Below are 21,925 nucleotides of genomic sequence, written 5' to 3' on the forward strand. Positions count from 1 at the left end.
TAAATTTGCGCCTCTTTAAGTGGAAGGTACCCACATCAGCTGCGATCACTGTGACATGTCCTTTAAAACAAATACAGGAAGCCATCCCTGTACCAGTTTCCAGAGCAAAGCTCTACTGACGATTCCTGTGACCTCCACTATATGCATTCAATTTAACGTTCTACTTTTGTGTGCATATACAACCAAACACTGATTGCTTTACTCTGGAATGCTATGCATAGATTGATACATTTACAATGCTGAGAGCCAGTTGACCTCTTCATTAACGCTAAACTTGTAATCTGTTGAGCTGGTTAGTCTCTTACTAAGACGCCTTATCTATCACTCCTTTAGATTTGTACATGCAGTCTATCGATTCCATATTATATAATTTACGCAATGGGATTTTAGCCATTCAAGGTTTAAAATAAAATATGTTAAAACACAATTTACGAAAATCACAAGCAAGTAATATGATGGAGTACAGTCCATCTGTTGTTCTATTCACTGCGTTTAAACAGCCACATTCGTTCTCTACTTGCTCCAATTTGCATAAAATATACGAACGTTAATAATAAATTTATGGCAGTCAGTAGATTTATAGATCTTTTTAACCCAAGCACATGACTATGTTGCTTCTTTACGCTCAGGTGTGAAAACATTGCTACTTTTTTTTGTTTTTATGGAGCAGCTTATGTGACAGTTTTAAAAGCGTTTTCTAACACGCATTTGCATAGCCAATAGGTCTCGCCTTTGGAACCGTATAAGTGTTTAGCCATGCAACAGTTAATGTTGTTGCAGTAAGGATATTGTGCTGCATAGCTAAATACTTATAAGGTCCCAAAGGCGAGACCTATTGGCTATGCCAATGCTTGTTTGATAGAGAACATGTCTATAAATCCCATGGTTCAATTCATGAAAATGTGCCACTGCAGGAAATATTTCTGCCTAGGGGCTCGTTGGAACTCTCCCTGAGACTACCCTTTGAAACCCAAACTCACTACTGTTCAACTTTCTTCCATTCAGTATTGAGGCATTAGATGTTGAGAACTTTGCTGGTGGCCTGCTTGATAGCTAAAGCACCTTTCACCATCAAGGTCTTCCTTGATGTGAGGGGGTCCACTTTTGGATCGCCATGAATAGCCGCATCATTCAGTCCCCATCACATTTGCGGTGAGCTCAAGATGAGCTATGACATCTAGACCAATAATATTAACATCTATTTTATAAGGGCATTGAGAACCTTGATAAGTGGCCCAAGGCTCACAATTGCTGACACCTCAAGAAGATGGCCCTCTACTCCACCCCACCCCAGCAGCCTTAGTCTCTAGTGGTGACTCCATGGTAACCATAACCCATATCTATGCCTCCATACCAAGGACATTCTATTCTCCTGTCAGAGGGCTCTACAGTCCCCTGAAAGAAGACAAGTCTTACTCCAGAGACCAATCCCTTTAATGACACCTCCACAATACTATGTCCGTAAAACTTCAAAGGCATTTCTTGCCAGAAGCAGATAACAGCGCAGTCTTATACTGTGGTGTGCGGAGTTCTTCATCTTTTAAAAGATGGAAAGTTCAGGTTTTCAAATCAAGACCCTCAAACTCTTGGGAGAATCCCCCTCCAGGTCACTTGTTATTGTCCGCTTTTGGCAAGAGGTTCCCTCCAGACCGCAGCAACATTGCTTTGAGTTGGAAGCTGTACAGCCCTCCTGATTGCTTTACATGAGCCATCTCGGGCTCCCCAAAATGTGGGCTTGAGACAATTGGTGTGATTGTGCCTCACTTCACCCACACAGAATACACAGTTGACAATACAAGCACGTGCTTTATCCTACAAAACCCTCCTTGGATCTCTTGCAGATGAGTAGTTTAAGAAGAGCACAACCGAGGCTGAAACTCTGAACTTGGTTGAAGTATAAGTCTTTTGGGATGTGAGAGGGGCTTCACCTTCCATCGAGTACATCCACAGTATTTGCAGAGGCAGCATCATGAGTATCTGCAACAAAAATTGCCTTCTATCAGCAAAGGCAGAAGCAGCCACCATTGGGTGAAAGACCAGAAGGTTTCACCCCCTCTGGGAAATGCCCCATCAACAACTAGACAATGTCTGTCCTTGTTACTCAGCCACCCCTGTTCACCACTGCGCTCCAAGAACGCACACCCAGACATCTGGCATCATGGCACAGCGTGGCCCCTCTGCTCCCCAGCAATCCGAGACAGCCAGACATCTGTCAACTTCCTACTGTTGGTCATAAGTCCCCCATCCTACAATCACACCAGACTTCATTCATCCAGACATTCAGAGCTTTAAGCGTGGCGGCTCCCTCAGGGTTGCAAACCTGCCAGTAATTAAAAGCTGGCATTGTAACGGTACCCCATCGGGCCCTATGTACATGTCCTAAACTCCAATGGCAAAACACAGACCGATTTCGGAACAAGGACTGTAAAAATCATTAAAGTAATCCGTGTCTGTGATGTAGTTCCTGTTTACAGTTCCCATGGTTTACTCAATCTTTCAATCTTTAAGAGTGTTTGCTTTAGCCTGTGGGTTGTTCCTTTCTATATTACATGTGTATCATGCGTACTGCTGAGTGGCGTCTGCGAGTTCAGGTCGTGGGCGGGTGTTTATTACCGCCCATGCTGGAGAGCACTGGAGTTGAAGTTGAAGGCAGTGCCAGTTTCTTCACAGTGCTTGTTCATGGGTCATAAGGGTGTTCCGAATACATTCCCATCCTATCCTTGGCCTCTCTTCAGATTGCATAGAGTAATGTGGGCGTTAATTTTACTTGTTATTCTATGCAAACGTGTTTGAATTAGGTACACAGCTGTTGAAACACTGACAGGGAGAAAATAAAAGAAATTGCAATGGTTACAAGAGGGTGGATTGTGTGTGTTGGGGGTTGTAAAGGGAGGCAGAGGCAAGAAAGTACACTCAGGAGAGAATGAAAAGAGGGTGTTGAAGAGGAAAGAGATGAGGTGTGAGGTACGCAGATGGAGTTTTTTCGAAAGGTGTAGGGGAAGAAATGTTAAACCAAGAAGATACACAGTTCCCCAAGGGAAGGATGGGGTGGTGGTTTAAGCAAACCAAGAAAGAGGGGAAATTCCCCTTTCGAAACCAAAACCCTCACACATCCAGCAAGCTAGGTGTCATGCTTCATCATCTGGGTTTTGCTCCTCGTCAGACTGGCACTGCAATGTCTGACGGGCACCCATGAAGGGGTTCTTTATCGGAGATCTTTTGTTCCTGTCAGTGGGTGCATGTGGGTATGAGGGTTCTAGGTGAGGTGTAGACGTGCAAAGTGAGTGAAGGTTTAAAAAAGGTTAGGTAATCCACGAGGCATTTTAATGGTGTGGTTAACTACCTCAGTAAAAACAGTGAAGGAAAAAATTACACACTGGTGCAATGATCCAGTGGTGTATTTTCTACCTAGTGGTCGACATGTTTCAAGCTCTAAACGCAATTCATCAGGACCTAGAGAAAAAAAGAACTGTGCTACACAAAGCGGAAGGGGCAATACTACCTCCTACTGGAAACTTATGGGCAGGCCACAGGGTCCTGGTTTTTCTAGTGAGACCCTACTAAGGTCACTAGCGGGCTTCAACGGTCTTCTCCCGTGTAATGGCACCTTAGTGGTAGGTACCTGTCCGCTGAGCGGGCTACACCAAACACACATACCCACATGAGGTTCGGCGGCAAACAACGAGAAGCCGTAGCCGTAGGGGAAGAAATGCCATAGGTGTCTAAAAGAGACTGCATAGGAAAGTGGTGTGAAGGGAAGATCAGGATTGATTTAAACACTACCGCTTCCACAGGCCTTAGAATGAATTTAATTCAGTCTCATAAATAAAATCTTTGTTAGTTATCTGACACTGGTAACAAGCATTGGCAAAGCAAATAGGTGTGTCTTTTTTTGGGTGCATTTCTATTATGGAGTGGTGCATCTGGCTGCAATAACAGGAAGCACACAGAGAAGCTCTAAAATACTGTAACGGCCGGAAGGTTATGGCACGGAAAGGATTCTAGTGTACATGTTAAGCCACACCCATAATTACATAGGCCTGCCTGTTGGGAAACATTGCTGATTACGCTCAATAAACCATGCTGCTTTTGGAGACCCCCCCCCTCCCTCACACTTTTTTCATCCCAATTAAAACCCTGAATGCATTGATTTGTCCCATTCTCAAAGCTTCAGCCATCGAGTGAACCATCCATCTGACTAGCTTTTCTGATCTACACTATTGTCTGCCGCTGCCTCTGCCCACTCTGGTCCCCATAACGGCGGCCAGAGTGGCTCCTTTTATAATGCAATAGCAAGTATTGGCTCACCCTCAATCCCTTTCGCCCCCTGTCACAATACTGCTGTATGTGCCCTCCCACACAGCCAAACCTCCATCCAATCCATAAGCTACCGTTTAAGAATTTTAAAAAAAACTTCAGTCAACCATCTTTCAATCTCACCTTCACAGAAAACTTTTCACACAGCCATCCGGTAGCCAACTATCCGCTGTCAAAACGTGTTAGCCAGCCCCTCATAGAGCCATCCACTTTCACATGTCTGCCATCCACATTCACAGAACACATTGCTATCCACAAAGCAGAATGATGGATTCAACCCAGTTCTGTGACTTGGGGGTGAGTGTCGGAAAAGTTTCAGCACTCCGTCCATCATCACTTTGTGTTTCCTTTATCCACAAAGCCACCCAACTTCACACATCAGCACATCTTCCAGACATCTAAAAAAGGGTTCAACATTTGAGGTTCCGAGTCCTTCATTCCTATTCAGCTTAGATTAAAATCCTAAATAATTTCTAGACTTAATTTGTAGTTAATATAATATAGGTCTGTGCAAATAGGTATAGCTAATTAAAAGCATATCATGATTGAATAATAGACTCTTGTTAATGTAAGTGGGCATGTGTACAGTCTGAAGAAAATGTGTGTATACCCATCAACATTGAGTTTGCCTAAAAAGTTCTCATCTCTGCTTAGTTTATATATTTGTATCGCCAACAATGCAAGGTAACCAGAAAAAAATGATTTGAGGTTAACCTACAAGAATCATTTTGAAAAATCGTCTCACCCACAACTTTTTGTTATATGCTTCATCATCAGCGATTTTCCACACCATGGTAGGTAAATACCACCATGGTGGACTCGACCATTGCTGGGAGTTCTAAGATAAATGATTGTTGGATTATCGCAGGGGTCCAATACAAATATCTTGTGATATTCCCTGGAGTTATCCTTTATCAGTGGGAATCCCAGATATGATTAAAACCTCAACAGATATGGGTATAGGATGAAATATAATGGCTTATCCACCATATAATTATGCCAACACGTTTTGGCTTGTCGGAAATGCCATTCCGGTCTCCGGCCTTCGTTAGGGCTACTCTAATCCATGCCTCGCTGCACACTCAGACCATGCAGATATAATGAGCCCTAATGCTCTCACCTTTTGAAACTCTCTTATGAGAGAAGAACCTGTAGGGATAAATATAAGATAAGAGAACAAAAATAAAGTATCAGGAGAAATATCTGTTCTTTCTTATGAAATGGGACACTTACCCAAGATTTGTAGACACTACACAATTCTCTATACACTCGTAGAATCAACACAGTACAGGACTCCATCCAGGTCTCCGTTGGATTTAATCTTGGTGAAAAATGTGAGATGAGTGCAATCACAGCAAAGAATACTGCAACATAACACACCACATGTGAGCATGCTCAGGTGTTCCAATCACAAACCAAAATGTGTTGTAATGCCAATCACTTACCCTAAACAACAAGTTGCTGGAAATGTTTTTGGTCAGATCAAGGAGAGACACTTATCATTTAAATGCCGGCAAATGATTGTTGGTAAACGAATATCTAGTGCTGGTATTTCTAGTTTAAGAGATTCGTTCATCTATACTTCAATCCGAAGTATATTCTTGGTTTATAAATATTCCTATCTCTTAACACTCGAAACAAACAATATAAAGACAAATAAGTTAAACATGTTAGACAGGCCTTAATGGAGCCGAATGTACCATTTTTTTTCAAGGTATAGTAGTACAAGCCAATGCGTTGGTTTTTTCTATGCTTCTGTTACCCAAGTCAGGTGAGGAAAAACCTTTCCGGGAATCACTTGCCAACAGTCAGTACTACAATGAACTTGGATCAAGAAATCACCTCAGAGCCTCTTATATCGTCAATCAGTACACAAATGATCGAGGCTATCAAAAGTAGAGTTGAACATTTTATTAAGAAGCCATCTACATTTGATTCCCTTATTAGATAGTGTATAATATACACTATCTAGTAAAGGAATCAAATTTAGATGCCTACTGAGGGCTCATGGATAAAGCATATATATTCCTTGTGAAAGTTAATTAAAGAACCACAAATGGAGCTGAGGGGATACGTTTTTATCACCACCTATAATCACTAGCATGCGCTGGGTATATGACGTTATTGTACCACTGTTTGTAGGTCTCTACCGTTTGTACATCTCTGCTGCTTGCCTGGTTTGTGTGTGTGTGGTTCCTGTAGTTCTTCATTGCTTTATTGTAGTTTTTTAATGCAATTTTGTAGTTTAATAGATTTTGATGTTATTGATTTTTTTAGTAATGATGTTTCAAATCCAACAAAGCATTTAGTTCTTCAGTACTTGCATTTCAAGTTGAATGTGACTTAGTAAGTGTAACATCTGTACGTTTTTCTGGTTCTTGGGGGCTGTATTGAGAGGGAGATGACTCTGTCACATTTCCCACCAGCTCTCCCTCCCCCTCGGAAGACCCGAGCAGAGCTTATGAAAGACATTGATGCAGAGTACTATGGCTACCGAGATGAAGATGATGGGGTGCTGGTGCCTTTGGAGCAGGAGCATGAAAAGAAAGGTATGTGGAGCAGGATCTGCAATATGTTTTACAACACAATATTTCATCTACGTTAATGCATCATTTCTTTCATTCTCACCTCTCCTCTCCCCACCCCCCGTCCAAACCCCTCCCCCCCTCCCAACACACTTATCTACCATATCTACCATGGGACAACTTGTAAGGAAGACTGATCTTTAATTGTCTAAGAAGGACCTATATTGGCGTCTTTCTTAGTGGGTAAATAGGTGCTTGTGTATAACTATCGACTATAATAGTCAGTATGCATATTCTGGCCTTTATATTATCTCCGTTAGAACGCTTTCAATGACATTTTCACCTGCTTAATGCTGATGCAAATGTACTTTAGAATTTTGTGGGCATTAGAATGCTATAGAATTACAGAGCCATACGTTGGGTTATTTAATCAGCTTTGCAAAGAGGAGACAAACTACTTTAACTCAGAAAGCAACCTAACACCCTTGCCCCAATAGGAAATATTTAATTATTTTTCATAATTCATGAAACTTGGGTTAACCCAGTGCTGTAAAAATGAGCGTTTCTTTCACTTGAATTAATTATACTCATTTTATACACCTCAGAATGGTGGAAGTCTTGGTTCACCCTGCCATGAATTAAACCTGTGACCTATGTATTATACACTGATCGCAAAAATAGGCCCAACTAAGAGGAAGAGGTGCTTTAAAGAGTACTTGAGGGAAGGCTAGGATCAATAGAACCAGATTTGGCTGTACAAAGAATATTGAAAGTGATTTCACGAGTGAGGGTAAGGAATTCACTCAGATAGTGGAGCAAAGCAATGTTAGAGGGTGGCTAGAAGAACAGAAGTAGAAGCGGCCCAAAAAAGGCCCGACGACCTTAAATTGTTGTAAGAAAGAAAACGTTTGCAATGTTTCTTCATTGGATTGATAATAGATGTGTCAGACAAAGTCGGATGACATTATTGATGCTATAAGCTTCAGAGTTGTATTTGGAAGCTTTTTCAATAATGGAGGCATTGTAAGTAGAGTGGGTGGCTCTGATCTTTTCTTTTGTGTTTTATGAATTGTGAGCTGGAGTTTAGCAGGTTCTGACTTTTGGGACAAGGATGTGTGTGCCAATCCCATTCCAATTTTTTACTAAAATACACGTAAGCAGCTAGAGCTTGAGGACAACATGGAACCGGTGCAGGGACTCAAATCATCCTTGAGGATATAGGTGGAGCTAGTTGGTATAACTGCTTGCCAGCGAAGATGTAGATGACTAGGAATATATTGGTAAATAGCGGGTAGGGGGAAGTCCTGGGCAGCTAATTTTGACCAGGGCTCAGAACTACTCCAAGTGAGGCAGGATACAAGATAGAAGGAGGATTTCAAGATGGATGGGAAAGGGCCATAAAAGTGGTCAGTCCACGCCAAAGGAAGGGGATTGGGAGGGTAAACATTCTCAAAGTGAGAGAGACCTAAAGTGAATCCGGTATCAAGCAAACAATTCTAATGATGATTGGTTGGCCAGCTATCACGAACATCAGTGGAAGAATGTTGACACTGTGGCTACAATCAGCCTCATCTAATGTCGAGCAATAAAAGAGAAAGCCATATGTGCTACAAAAGGCCACTTTTTATCCAAATACACAAAAGTAGCAAACTGTTGTTTCCGATGTATTCGGTTTAATATCAGACACTAAACCCATTTGAAACGACAAACCTCGGAGATTGAAAAATGACTATATTCTAGAAAGACATTCAGTGAAAAAGCAAAGTTGCCTCTGAAACACCTACAAGACCCATCAACAGCTTCTATACTATATACCTATAGCCTCTCAGAAAACCACTGTTGTCCAGTTACAGACTCCACTCACGAATCTAAGCTCCGACCCACTGGATTTTGCCTCTTTCCTCTCCGCATTACTCCTCCTTCGCACCATTGCCCCCGAATGCACTAAACTCCCATATCATGGCAATTAAACGGCCTTCCTTGAAAGTCTGGAAATGAAACCTTTTAGAGCTTGACCCAGTGTTCAGCACTAAAGACGACAAGATTTCCTCTGTCTCCTTTCAAAAGATAAGCAAGTATTACGTTCTTTCCACCACTGTTTTGCATTTTCTTTGGCTGTTCTCAATAGTTTAAACTGTTCCTGACACTTTCCAGCTTCTGTCAGGGCTTGTGTAACATTTTAATAAATGTTCACCTCTCAACATCCGCCTCTGCTCACTCTGCATCTCAATCAACTTCTGAACTCTTTACAGATCATAAATAGCAGCAACCTAACTCAATCATTCTATTATCACTTCTGTGACTACTCACTATTAAGTAATTGTAACTAAGCAAAAATTATAACTAGTCCCTATAAAATCGCCTTCATGTCTGGATCTCAACAAAGTTGCTGCAGAGGCTAAATATTGTAGACAAGTAGGATCTGCTTTTATGGTTACCCCCACTTATGCTGTTTCCGACTAGTCTGATTGGAATCCTGCTAATCGGGACCCTATCTGTGCTTTCTTCCCTAAATTGGCATGGTAAGTACTTCGATACACCCCAGATTGGCTACTGGTGTACCCTTATAGATCCCTAGTATATGGTACCAAGGCACACCAGGCGTCTCCAATGGGCTGAAGCATGTATTATGTCACCCAAGTGAGACCGCTCAAATTGTGACTGCAGGCCTACCATTGCAGCATGTGTAATCTGGTGCTAGCACCACTTACAAAAGATATAAGTTTGCTTATATCTGAGGTCACTGCACTTAAAACCTATAAGTTATCCCAAAGACAGGCCATTCAATCTTGAAGGCAGTGTGCTCGGTTCCAAGTGTGAGGGTGTCCTTGCATGAGTGGGATACCCTACAACCTTCGAAGTCCATTTTTCCGGGTTGTAAGTGCATCAGCCATTACGACATATAGAGTGGCCATGTGTCACTACGCGATGACCATCTCTAAACGGGCTGTAACGAACCCCGTCATGTTTGGTATCAAACATGTTGAAATCATACCCCACACCATAAACGATGTGGGAGGCATGATTCCATGCACTGTAAAGCTCCTCCGGGAGGCCCTCAGTGCTCCCGGTACCTGTCTTCCAGAACCGGACAGCAAGCTAGGCTGCTGCCGACCAGAAACATGTTTCTGCTCTCCTGCTGCTGAGCCAAGCTCGAGCAGGGGAAGGCAGAACACTAGATATCCAGTCACAGAGAGGTATGACCACTGTAGGAAGGTGGATACCTGACTATGGTTACCCCAGATTTGTTGCCTTGTGTTTAGCTGGTTTTTTACTTAGTTGGCCTGGGATCCTGCTAATCAGGGCACCAGGCTATCTGCTTTCTCTTTAACATGGACTCCATGTACCTTAGGTGCATATTTATTTGGATTTGGGTCACTCTTATGAGTCCCTGTGCAGTGTACTATAGGTACCCAGGGCATAGGTGCACCCAAGGCTTACCAGGGGCTGCAGCATATCTTTTGCCACCCCTGGCTGGCCATCCAAACTGACAAAACTGACTGATCACTCAGCTGGGGCAAGGTCGTGTAATCACACCTTGCTTAGATATAGTATTCCTATGTCTAACCTTATATCTGGACACATATGCACCTATAAGTCACTCCTATGGCAGGCCTTAACAATCCTGGAGGCAAAGTGCTTGGTTTTATGTGAGATGGTGCTCTAGCATGAGCTGAGCCTGTCTGCAGCTTTTGGAACCATGTCCTTATAGCTGTTCTAGGATATTGCCATACCATATACTCTTAAGTGCATTATGTACCTCGCGGTCAGATGCTAACTTTGGTTTGGCTTTATCAGAACATGTCGTGTAAGGTGTCATACACTTTGGAATACTACCCCCTCGCCAGTTCTGACGACGGGGGTAGCATTCCACCCTTCTAGAGGGAGAAGATATGTTAGTTCCATTAATCCCGGTTAAAGTTAACCAGAGCCTCAGCATCACAAAATGGATGCTGCTGCCACAGACACAAGTCTGACGTGCTGCTGGGAGCCCTTCCAGCGAGGGAGGCTTGGCCAATAGGTTTCCTGTCACAGGGAGGTGCTAGCACCACCCCAGACAGGAGATAGTGGATTGGGGCAGGGAGGGCTGAATGAAATGAGACACTGCCTGGGGCACACAAGGTGTCCCATGCATAGTCCAGTTCAAACCGGTGCTGGGGCACTCCAGCCCCAGCTCTGGCGCGAAACTGGACAAAGGGAAAGGGGTGTAACCACCCCCTTCCTGGGTCCCACCCATAGGAGGGACCTAGCAGGTGATCCAGCCCTTTGATTTGGAATAAAGGTAGGAGCTGTGCCCTTAGACTTTAGATCATCCTGACTGAAACTCTGATACGAAACTCTGGACCCTTCGACATACTACTCGACGTAGAAGACTGAAGAATCTCCCTTGTGGTCAAGGAGTGACCACCCTGTGCAAGCAGGCACCATCAAGCGCTCAACGGTTTGCTTTATCATTGCTCCCGCCGGAGCTCGAACGACAGAGCCTGACAAGACCTGGACTTCCAGACATCCAACAGCCCGATCAACAGCCACAGCAAAGCTGAGACCCGTGGAGGCGACAAGAGACGTGGGACCGGCCATCTTGAAAAGCCAGCGAAGTGCTTTCCGTGCAGCTTCTGAGGCACCCTCGAAGCTGTGGATTGGGGATTGAGAAGCCCCAGCCCCGAGCATCCTTTGCACCGAAGATCACCTCTCCACACTCACGAGTGCTGCGTGGGGCCCTTTTGCATTTTCCTGCTCGACGCGTCTGTCCAGTCACTTGCCCGTTGGCTAGTGGCCTCTGTGACGACGAACCTTTGAATTTTCAACGCTGGTCTGGTTGCTCCAGACTGGCCCTTGCTCCCCTGAAAAGGAGCAGCCCATCAGACCTTGTTGGTCTGATCCAGAAGCCACCTTCGATTCCTGCGTGGGTTGCATTTGCCAAGGCCTGTTGATTCCGAATCGAGAACCGACACCGCCATCAGCGAGAACCTTCGTGGGACAGTCCTTGCCCAGCTCCTGGTCGTCGTCGACACCTCCTGGTCCACGTGGCAGCGGAGACAAGCTTCACGACATCACCTGATTGCAACCCAACATCGCCTTGTTCCTTCCTGGTTCCTGCCTGGTCACTGGCTAGTGACCCAGACTCTGTCCCCTCTGCTTTCAGGTACTCTACATCTTGGATCCCCCCTTGGATCCAACCGGACTCTTCTCTCCTGGTCGCCTGCAGCATCTTTTCTCCAAGGCTCCATAGAACTCCACGACGAAACCCGACACACTTTGACACCTATGCACCCGCTTCCTGTGGGTGAGGTAACGCGAGTACTGCGGTGCTCCTGTAGAGATTTACATCCCTAGTGTCCTAGTTTTAAGTGGTTAAGTTCTAGTCCAGTGGGAAGACTTCCAAATCTGCAACTTTCTAACTTTACGCGCCCATTGACTTCTGTTGGTGCACGCGTGTGCATTTAGACACTGCACCTGCAACCTGTGGGCCTCCTGCTCCCTAACTGCTGTTAGCCCAGTGTAGCCCCAGCGATTCCCAAGGCCCTAGGCCTTACCATTGTTCGTGACGTGGTACTTACACCACTATTTTAGTATATGGTTTAGCGGGCCACCAGGGCCTATCCATATTTGTGCAACTTGTGTATGTTATATTAAGTTACTTGTTATACGCTTGTGCTCCTGTGCTCATGAAGAGTTAAGGGGATCTATTTAGAAATAAATCCATATATATTTTGAATATATAACCTGTGTGGTGTCCTTTCATTTGGTATTAAAAGATTTGCATATGGTAAAACAGCTGGCTTCACATGCCCTCTTAAGTTTAGCCTAAGACGGCTTTTGTCCATGCTACCACTAGGATAGCTGGTCTATAAGGTTGACTTTACAACCATCACCATAAGAGTTGTTTGGACTGGTGCAAGGTGCTCACTAGAATAGTGAACATCATATACCAGGCCAACTTCTCACATTGGTGTGCAGCGGTTGGGATTTGAGCTTGCTGTTGTTTTACCATTGTAATCTTTGATATAATTTGAAAGATCACATTAGGTACCATAGGTACATATAACAAAGCTTAAAATACATAGGTTCTACTGAACTTAGTTGTTGTAGAGGAAAGGGCTTAGCACACCCTGACTACAACTCCTAGAGAGGTTCTAGTAGGTAAACACTCAGTGTAGGTAGGTGCACACACCACACCTCACTAGACATGTCTGGCACAGGTGAACCCTCTGGTTCTCTACCTGTGGAAAGTGACCTTCCCAAGGCACCCTCCAGATATGAAATGCTCAACTTCCGAGAGATGAGGTCACTGTGTACCTCAAGGATGTTGAAACAGGGTTCCAACCCTACCATCCAACACCTGATAGAAGTCCTAGAGGCTGCTGATCTTGAGAAGGCCTCTAAACCAGGCCCCCCAGACAATACAGGTGAAGGAGTACCCTCCACAGAAGATGACTCCATAACCCCAGAAGTAGATGAGGAAGAAGTGGAGGAAGATTCAGATGGAGATGATAGCCAGGTCCAAGTCAGGAGGCTTAGCCAGGCTAACCGAAGCTTACATGGGAATGGAGAAGGGTTTCACCTCACCATACCTAATAGTAGACTTAATCCAGGCAATAGAAGGGAAATATCTCCTTCCAGATAGTCTCTCCTCTCTAATGCCTCAAGGGGTTCTCAAAGGGGAATGACTTCCCCCCCCCCCAGAGAAGAGAACATGAGGCTAGGATGAGAGCTGTCCACCTTCAGATAGAGAAAGAGGAAACAGCCCTGGCCCAAGCTAAACTTGCTTTAGCAAGGGAGCAAAAGTTAAGTGGATTAGATTCCACTGGTGGCAGCAATATCCCTAAGTATAAAGACAGGTCCTATGATCATAGAAACCTGAGTAAGATTGTGCCCCCCTACAAAGATGGGGATGACATCACAAGTGGATAGCGGCTTTGGAGAGGGCCTTCATGGTACAGCAGGTTCCCCAAAGTCAGTGGGCAGCAATCTTGTGGCTTTCCTTTTCAGAAAAAGGAAGAGACAAGCTCCTCACAGTTAGACATGAGGATGCTAAAAACTACACTGTCCTGAAGAGTGCTCTGATTGATGGGTTTGGCTTAACCACTGAGCAATACAGGTTGTTGTTCAGAGATACCCAGAAGGCTCAGACTCAGGACTGGACTGATTTTGTAGATTGTGCTACTAAGGCTCTGGAAGGTTGGTTACTGGGCAGCAAAGTACATGACTATACAGGATTGTATAATTTGATTATGAGGGAGCAGATCCTTAGTAATTGTCAAAACCAGCTTTTACACCAGCACCTGGTGGACTCAGATCTGACCTCTCCACAAGAATTGGGTAAGAGGGCAGACAAATGGGTTAGAACCAGGATTATGCCTAAGAATCAGGGTGGTGACCAAAAGAAAGATACTACCAAGACTCAAGAGAAGGGTGGGGATAAATCAAAAGACAAGTCCTCCACCAGGCCCCAAAACTCCAATGGTGGGGGTGGGTCCCAAAACACCTCCTCTGTCAAGAAACCTTATTGCCATGTCTGTAAACAGCCTGGCCACTGGAAGACTGATAGCAGTTGCCCAAGGAACAACAATAAGGAAAATATTCCTCCAAGTAAGACTCCAACACCTCCTGTTAGTATTAGTAGTAATCCCCCAGGTGGTGGGAGTGCCCCCAAGAATTTGGCTGGGTTTACTTTTGGAACACAGCCTGGCCACTGGAAGACTGATAGCAGTTGCCCAAGGAACAACAATAAGGAAAATATTCCTCCAAGTAAGACTTCAACACCTCCTGTTACTATTAGTAGTAATCCCCCAGGTGGTGGGAGTGCCCCCAAGAATTTGGCTGTGTTTACTTTTGGAACACAGGTGGACTCTGGCCTAACCAGGTCCCCTACAGCAGCTACTCTTGTCTGTGAGGATGGCATGGGGTTTGCCAACTTCACTGCTTGTCCCAACACTTTGAGCAAGTACAGACAGGAGCCCCTCTTCAATGGTCAGAAAATTGAGGCCTATAGAGACACAGGGGCTAGCATCACTATGGCGACTGAGAGTCTAGTCCCCTCAAGGCAACTTTTACCTGGAGCCACATACCAGGTGACCAACATTGATGGAGTACAGAAAGATCATCCCATGGCAGTAGTTAATCTCAGCTGGGGAGGTGTCACTGGCCCCAAGAGAGTGGCAGTGTCTACAAACTTGCCTGTAGATTGTCTACTGGGAAATGATCTGGAAATCTCAGCCTGGGCTGAGGTAGAACAAGAAACCCATTCTAAAATGGTAAATCTCCATGGAATGGTTAGTGGGGCTGTGATGGCCACAGCCCCAGCTCAGGAGATCCTCCCTGAAAAGGTTGGTAGGGCTGTGCTAGTCTCAGCCCAACCTCCAGCAGACTCCTTCCCTAGACAGACTGACAGGGCTGTGATGGTAACAGCCCAAACCAAACGTAGTCCCTTCCTGAAAAGGTTGGTGGGGCTGTGATGGCCACAGCCCAAACTCAGACAGATTTCAGTGTTGTGAAACCTGAAACTATGGATCACTCCACTCAGACAGAGAGCATTTGGGAGGAAGACAAGTCTCCCTCCCACCAGACATTAGGTGAGAGTCAGCCTCCTCAGGGAACTGACCCTACCCCCTTGTGAAGGAACTGCCCCAGAGGTAGTCAGGCCTAGCCTGGCAGAGCCCCTGATGTCAGTGGACCCTTCCAAGGTGGAACCCAGTCTGGAGCAGGTAACCTGCCCCTCTCTACCCTGCCTCAGTCAGCCCAGGGCTGTAGAGGTCAGGGAGGTCAGTGGACCCCAAAGGGCCCCCTGTCCACCAGAACACCCCCATCAGCAGATTAGGGGCACCAAAGCTAGCAGCCCTAGCAAGGTGAAAATTACAGAAACTCCTGAGGGACCTCCCTTACTCTTAGTTAGGAACCTCCCCCAGATGGACACTGTTATCACAGCCAAACATGGGACCCAAAGGCCCCAAACCTGACCTGTCCCTCCAGTAAGCCAACAAAAGGGACCCAGCCTCCAGCTGTAGGCAGCCAGAGGTTGACCGTGAGAGTACAGTGCAACTCAGTCATGGAAAGAAAGGCACACATGGTGGATAGTGATTGGAGGAAGCTGATCCCTACATTAGTGGAGCCTCACTTCAGTACTCAATCTCAACACCAGCCTTTTACTTTGCCAAAACACACCACAGGTAGAGATTCCCTATGGTGGAGACCCTCTGATACCCCTAGGGTGAGGGATTGCTTAGTGGACCATGAGACAGGGGGTAACCATGCTAGTGCAGGTACTTCCTTATATGGCCACTTAGGCAATATAGGCTTACCTGGTCAAGGATAGCCTTATCTCCTTTCGTTTGGGGGGGGGGGGGTGTAGGAAGGTGGATACCTGACTATGGTTACCCCAGATTTTTTGCCTTGTGTTTAGCTGGTTTTTGACTTAGTTGGCCTGGGATCCTGCTAATCAGGGCCCCAGGCTATCTGGTCTCTCTATAAAATGGACTCCATGTACCTTAGGTGCATACTTAATTGGATTTGGGTCACTCTTATGAGTCCCTGTACAGTGTACTATAGGTACCCAGGGCATAGGTGCACCCAAGGCCTACCAGGGGCTGCAGCATATCTTTTGCCACCCCTGGCTGGCCATCCAAACTGACACAACTGGCTGATCACTCAGCTGGGGCAAGGTCGTGTAATCACCCCTTGCTTAGATATAGTATTCCTATGTCTAACCTTATATCTGGACACATATGCACCTATAAGTCACTCCTATGGCAGGCCTTAACAATCCTGGAGGCAGAGTGCTTGGTTTTATGTGAGATGGTGCTCTAGCATGAGCTGAGCCTGTCTGCAGCTTTTGGAACCATGTCCTTATAGCTGTTCTAGGATATTGCCATACCATATATTCTTAAGTGCATTATGTACCTCGCGGTCAGGTGACAACTTTGGTTTGGCTTTATCAAAACATGTCGTGTAAGGTGTCATACGCTTTGGAATACTACCCCCTCGCCAGTTCTGGCGACGGGGGTAGCATTCCACCCTTCTAGAGGGAGAAGACATGTTAGTTCCATTAATCCCGGTTAAAGTTAACCAGAGCCTCAGCATCGCAAAATGGATTTTGCTGCCACAGACACAAGTCTGACCTCCTGCTGCTGGGAGCCCTTCCAGCGAGGGAGGCTTGGACAATAGGTTTCCTGTCACAGGGAGGTGCTAGCACCACCCCAGACAGGAGATAGTGGATTGGGGCAGGGAGGCTGAATGAAATGAGACACTGCCTGGGGCACACAAGGTGTCCCATGCATAGTCCATTTCAAACCAGTGCTGGGGCACTCCAGCCCCAGCGTGAAACTGAACAAAGGGAAAGGGGTGTAACCACCCCCTTCCTGGGTCCCACCCATAGGAGGGACCTACCAGGTGATCCAGCCCCTTGATTTGGAATAAAGGTAGGAGCTGTGCCCTTAGACTTTAGATCATCCTGACTGAAACTCTGATACGAAACTCTGGACCCTTCGACATCCTACTCGACGTAGAAGACTGAAGAATCTCCCTTGTGGTCAAGGAGTGACCACCCTGTGCAAGCAGGCACCATCAAGCGCTTAACGGTTTGCTTTATCGTTGCTCCCGCCGGAGCTCAAACGACAGAACCTGACAAGACCCGGATTTCCAGACATCCAACAGCCCGATCCACAGCAAAGCTGAGACCCGTGGAGGCGACGAGAGACGTGGGACCGGCCATCTTGGAAAGCCAGCGAAGTGCTTTCCGTGCAGCTTCTGAGGCACCCTCGAAGCTGTGGATTGGGGATTGAGAAGCCCCAGCCCCGAGCATCCTTTGCACCGAAGATCACCTCTCCACACTCACCGAGTGCTGCGTGGGGCCCTTTTGCATTTTCCTGCTCGACGCGTCTGTCCGGTCACTTGCCCATTGGCTAGTGGCCTCTGTGACGACGAACCTTTGAATTTTCAACGCTGATCTGGTTGCTCCAGACTGGCCCTTGCTCCCCTAAAAAGGAGCAGCCCATCAGACCTTGCTGGTCTGATCCAGAAGCCACCTTCGATTCCTGCGTGGGTTGCATTTGCCAAGGCCTGTTGATTCCGAATCGAGAACTGACACCGCTATCAGCGAGAACCTTCGTGGGACAGTCCGTGCCCAGCTCCTGGTAGTCGTCGACACCTCTTGGTCCACGTGGCTGCGGAGACAAGCTTCACGACATCACCTGATTGCAACCCGACATCGCCTGGTTCCTTCCTGGTTCCTTCCTGGTCACTGGCTAGTGACCCAGACTCTGTCCCCTCTGCTTTCAGGTACTCTACATCTTCGATCCACCCTTGGATCCAACCGGACTCTTCTCTCCTAGTTGCCTGCAGCATCTTTTCTCCAAGGCTCCATAGAACTCCACGACGAAACCCGACACACTTTGACACCTATGCACCCGCTTCCTGTGGGTGAGGTAACGCGAGTACTGCGGTGCTCCTGTAGAGATTTACATCCCTAGTGTCCTAGTTTTAAGTGGTTAAGTTCTAGTCCAGTCGGAAGACTTCCAAATCTGCAACTTTCTAACTTTACGCACCCATTGACTTCTATTGGGGCACGCGTGTGCATTTAGACACTGCACCCGCATCCTGTGGGCCTCCTGCTCCCTAACTGCTGTTAGCCCAGTGTAGCCCCAGCGATTCCCAAGGCCCTAGGCCTTACCATTGTTCGTGACGTGGTACTTATACCACTATTTTAGTATATGGTTTAGCGGGCCACCAGGGCCTATCCATATTTGTGCAACTTTTGTATGTTATATTAAGTTACTTGTTATACGCTTGTGCTCCTGTGGTCATACAGAGTTAAGGGGATCTATTTAGAAATAAATACATATATATTTTGAATATATAACCTGTGTGGTGTCCTTTCATTTGGTATTAAAAGATTTGCATAAGGTAAAACAGCTGGCTTCACATGCCCTCTTGAGTTTAGCCTAAGACTGCTTTTGTCCATGCTACCACTAGGATAGCTGGTCTATAAGGTTGACTTTACAACCATCACCATAAGGGTTGTTTGGACTGGTGCAAGGTGCTCACTAGAATAGTGAACATCATATACCAGGCCAACTTCTCACAACCACCTCCCAGACACGGTTTAGTGTATTGGAGCAGGGTGGGGGCACTTGCGAGTGCCACTGAGACTGCTTGAAGGGCACATTTGGTGCCCTCCTTGCATACTCCAGTTCAAACCAGTTAAAGAACCCATTGGTTCCCGCTTTGGCCCGATACTGGACAAAGGATATGGGAGTATCTTCCCCACTGTCCAAACCCTCCTCTGGGAGAGACCCCTGAATCGTCCAAATCATTTCCTTAGGGTACTTACGGGCTTACCTGTGGGTGGGTCTCTAGATTAGTCTTGGGACAACTTTATCTTCGACCGTCTGGGCACTCTGTACTTCGCTGGACTCTGCTCTGGGCACCAAGACTGCAACTGGGAAGTCTTCTGTTGCTCCTGGTCTCGTCGTCCTGCTCGTCTACAGCAATGTCTGTACCTGTGCTCGATACAGGATCCTTCCAAGGCCTGTGGACCTCCAAGACACCTGAAGGAATCTCCCTTGAAGTGAAGGAGTCACTTCCCTGCATCTCCAGGCACCTCAACAAAGCTGACCGATCTGCTGCTCCTGGGCTCCTGCAGACTCCGAAAGGCTCAGCAACACAGGTGGTGGTCCTACAACTCCCTCGAGACCTGCACTGTCTTCTCACCAATTTTGAGGCCAGTATCCCTCATCGGAACCACCAGAACCGAACTCCTGTGCACCGTGTCGACTTGCCGGTGTCAAGGCTTGTTGGCTCTCTTCCTTAAAGATCTTCGGGCTCCAAGAAGCTCCAACCTCAAGCATCTCATGCAGCCAAAATCTTCGCCTGCACCACATCCCTTGCACCATGAGGCTTCATCATTTGGTGAGATGCTCGAAGTCCTCTTGCGACTCCTGTGCCTCTGGCCTGTGGATCTTCTTCGACTTCAGTGTGCTTCCTTGCTTGCTTGGAACTTGCTGGTCCAGGCCCTGCACTTTTTTTGCTAATTCAGGGGGTCCTTGTTATATACACTCCTTTTTTTGCTTGCCACATTGTTTGCAGTTGCCAAGGCTTGTTGTCCTGATGGACACCGACCCCTCAACTCTTGACATCTGGCGTGGATCAGCTCGGTCGTGAACGGCTCCTGGTCTTCCACAGCGTCGGCTGGTCCACACAGCTGCAGCTCCAAGGTCATCGTCAACTCTCCTGCATCACCCGACATCGGTGGGCATTCGTCTTCCGTGCCTCTGGTCACTCCTGAGTGGCATAGGCTCTCTCCCCTCTGCTTGCAGGTACTTCACATCTTGGATCCACCTTTGGGTTCCACCAGACACTTTCACCTTCTTCGCCAGCTGCATCTTCTTGAAGTCCTCCATTGAGTTTGACTGTGGTTTCCGACGCCACTTCGCACCTATGCATCCGGCTTCCCTGGTGTAGGTATCCTGTTTCATAGGGTATCCACGGGTGAGGTGGCTCTCCAACCGTCTATCTCCCAAGGGGTTTCTTCAGGGTCCACTGGGAAGGTTCCTTCCTTAAACTTGCAACCTCGACTTACCCATTGACTTGAATTGAGCATCCGGTTGTATTCCCATTCTGCATCGGCCTCCGTGGAGTTCCTGGGTACTTACCTCAGGTGGTTCCTTGGGTCCCCAGCCCTTCTACGTATTCTGGGTACAGTTCCGACTTGGGTCATGGTTCACATACCACTATTTTAGTATATGATTTGGTCTCCCCCTGGAGACCATTGTACATTTGTGCTACTTACCTGTTTTATTTGCAAAGTATTATGTGCATTGTGTTATATCTCCGGGTAGGAGATATTGTCACGTGTTAGTGAGTGTCTTATGATAAATACCTATTTTTATATATATACACTGTGTGGTTCTTTTTCACTTAACCTATAACAATAAGATTAACAGCTGGTAAAACAAGCTGCTTTACACCCCTTCTGGACTAAGCCTGAAAACTGCTGTCCACAGCTGCCACTTAGAGAGCTTTCTAAGGTTGTCTAAGACCACTAAAATCACCATAAGGATTGTCTGGATTAGAAAAGTGAGCACCATATTCTAAGCCAGCCTCCTACAAATCTAACTATGGTTCTATCTATAAAATGACCACCAATCTTTTATGTGTGTAAGTCTTCAAATCATAGGTTCACTAATCATGTTGTCTTTGAGCGCATCAGTGACCTAGGCATCTCAGTACTCTAAGGATGTCAACACGAAGGCTGATCGATAGAAAGTAAAGTATGAAAGTGCAGACGGACAGATCTTTAGGAGTTTCTTAAATCTAGTAGACATTTTTCTGTGGTCATCTGGTCTTGGAAATTGCTGCAGGTTTGAGCTCCAACTAACTATAAAGAAATCCCCAATTTCCATGAATTTCTTGCTGGGCGTTGATAGGAGAGGTCGAGCCTGGCTGAGATAGATTCAGCTGAATTTAAGAGCTACGAAGTTTTGATACAAAATATGGTGAACTATAGTCATGCCTTTAAAGAGTACTCTCTTGTGGACTGGAAGCCACCAAAGAAACTGAAGGATTGGAAGAATATGCTGTCTTCTTGAGAGACTGTGTAAAAGGAGTATGTATAACTGGTGTAGCAGTATTCCAGAAGAAGCAAGTTTTACAGTTTTCATAATCCAAGCATGATTGGATGAAAGCTTTAATGAGTGGCATGTGTAGATTCTGCACAATGAAGGGTAAAATTATCTTTAGGAGTTTCAACTGGGAAAATAATGTACTTATTTTATTAGAGACTTTAACATCTGGTATAAAACTTCAATTAATATTGCTGCCCAGATTATGAACAGATTTAGCAAGGTGGGGATTGGCCCATCACTGCTGGCCAGAAGGTGTAATTCCAGGTAACGGGCACTTTGGATGTAAGCGGGACTTCCATTTTTGCAAGATTAAATTCCTGAAAATTATCTACAGTCCCGCATCTGCAAGCTAGAGTCTCTGTCAGATTTTTTTTTTCTGGGCAATTTTTGCCTCGTAAAATTAAGAAGGTTGGAAATCAACTAGCTGTCAGCTCAATTTTTAAAAGTAAGCTTCTGTTGTGT

At 46.0% G+C, this 21,925-nt stretch overlaps 1 protein-coding gene across 1 annotated transcript in view; it reads left to right on the forward strand.

The window, feature by feature from the left end:
* ISY1 (ISY1 spliceosome associated protein) overlaps nucleotides 1–21,925 on the forward strand; it is a 204,018-nt gene that overhangs the window by 116,679 nt on the left and 65,414 nt on the right. The window contains exon 8 of the mRNA XM_078661431.1: nucleotides 6,744–6,866. Coding sequence (XP_078517557.1) covers nucleotides 6,744–6,866 — 123 coding nt within the window. The remainder of the gene's footprint in view (nucleotides 1–6,743; nucleotides 6,867–21,925) is intronic.

Source organism: Lissotriton helveticus, chromosome 9, assembly GCF_964261635.1.
Source record: "Lissotriton helveticus chromosome 9, aLisHel1.1, whole genome shotgun sequence".
NCBI lineage: Eukaryota > Metazoa > Chordata > Amphibia > Caudata > Salamandridae > Lissotriton > Lissotriton helveticus.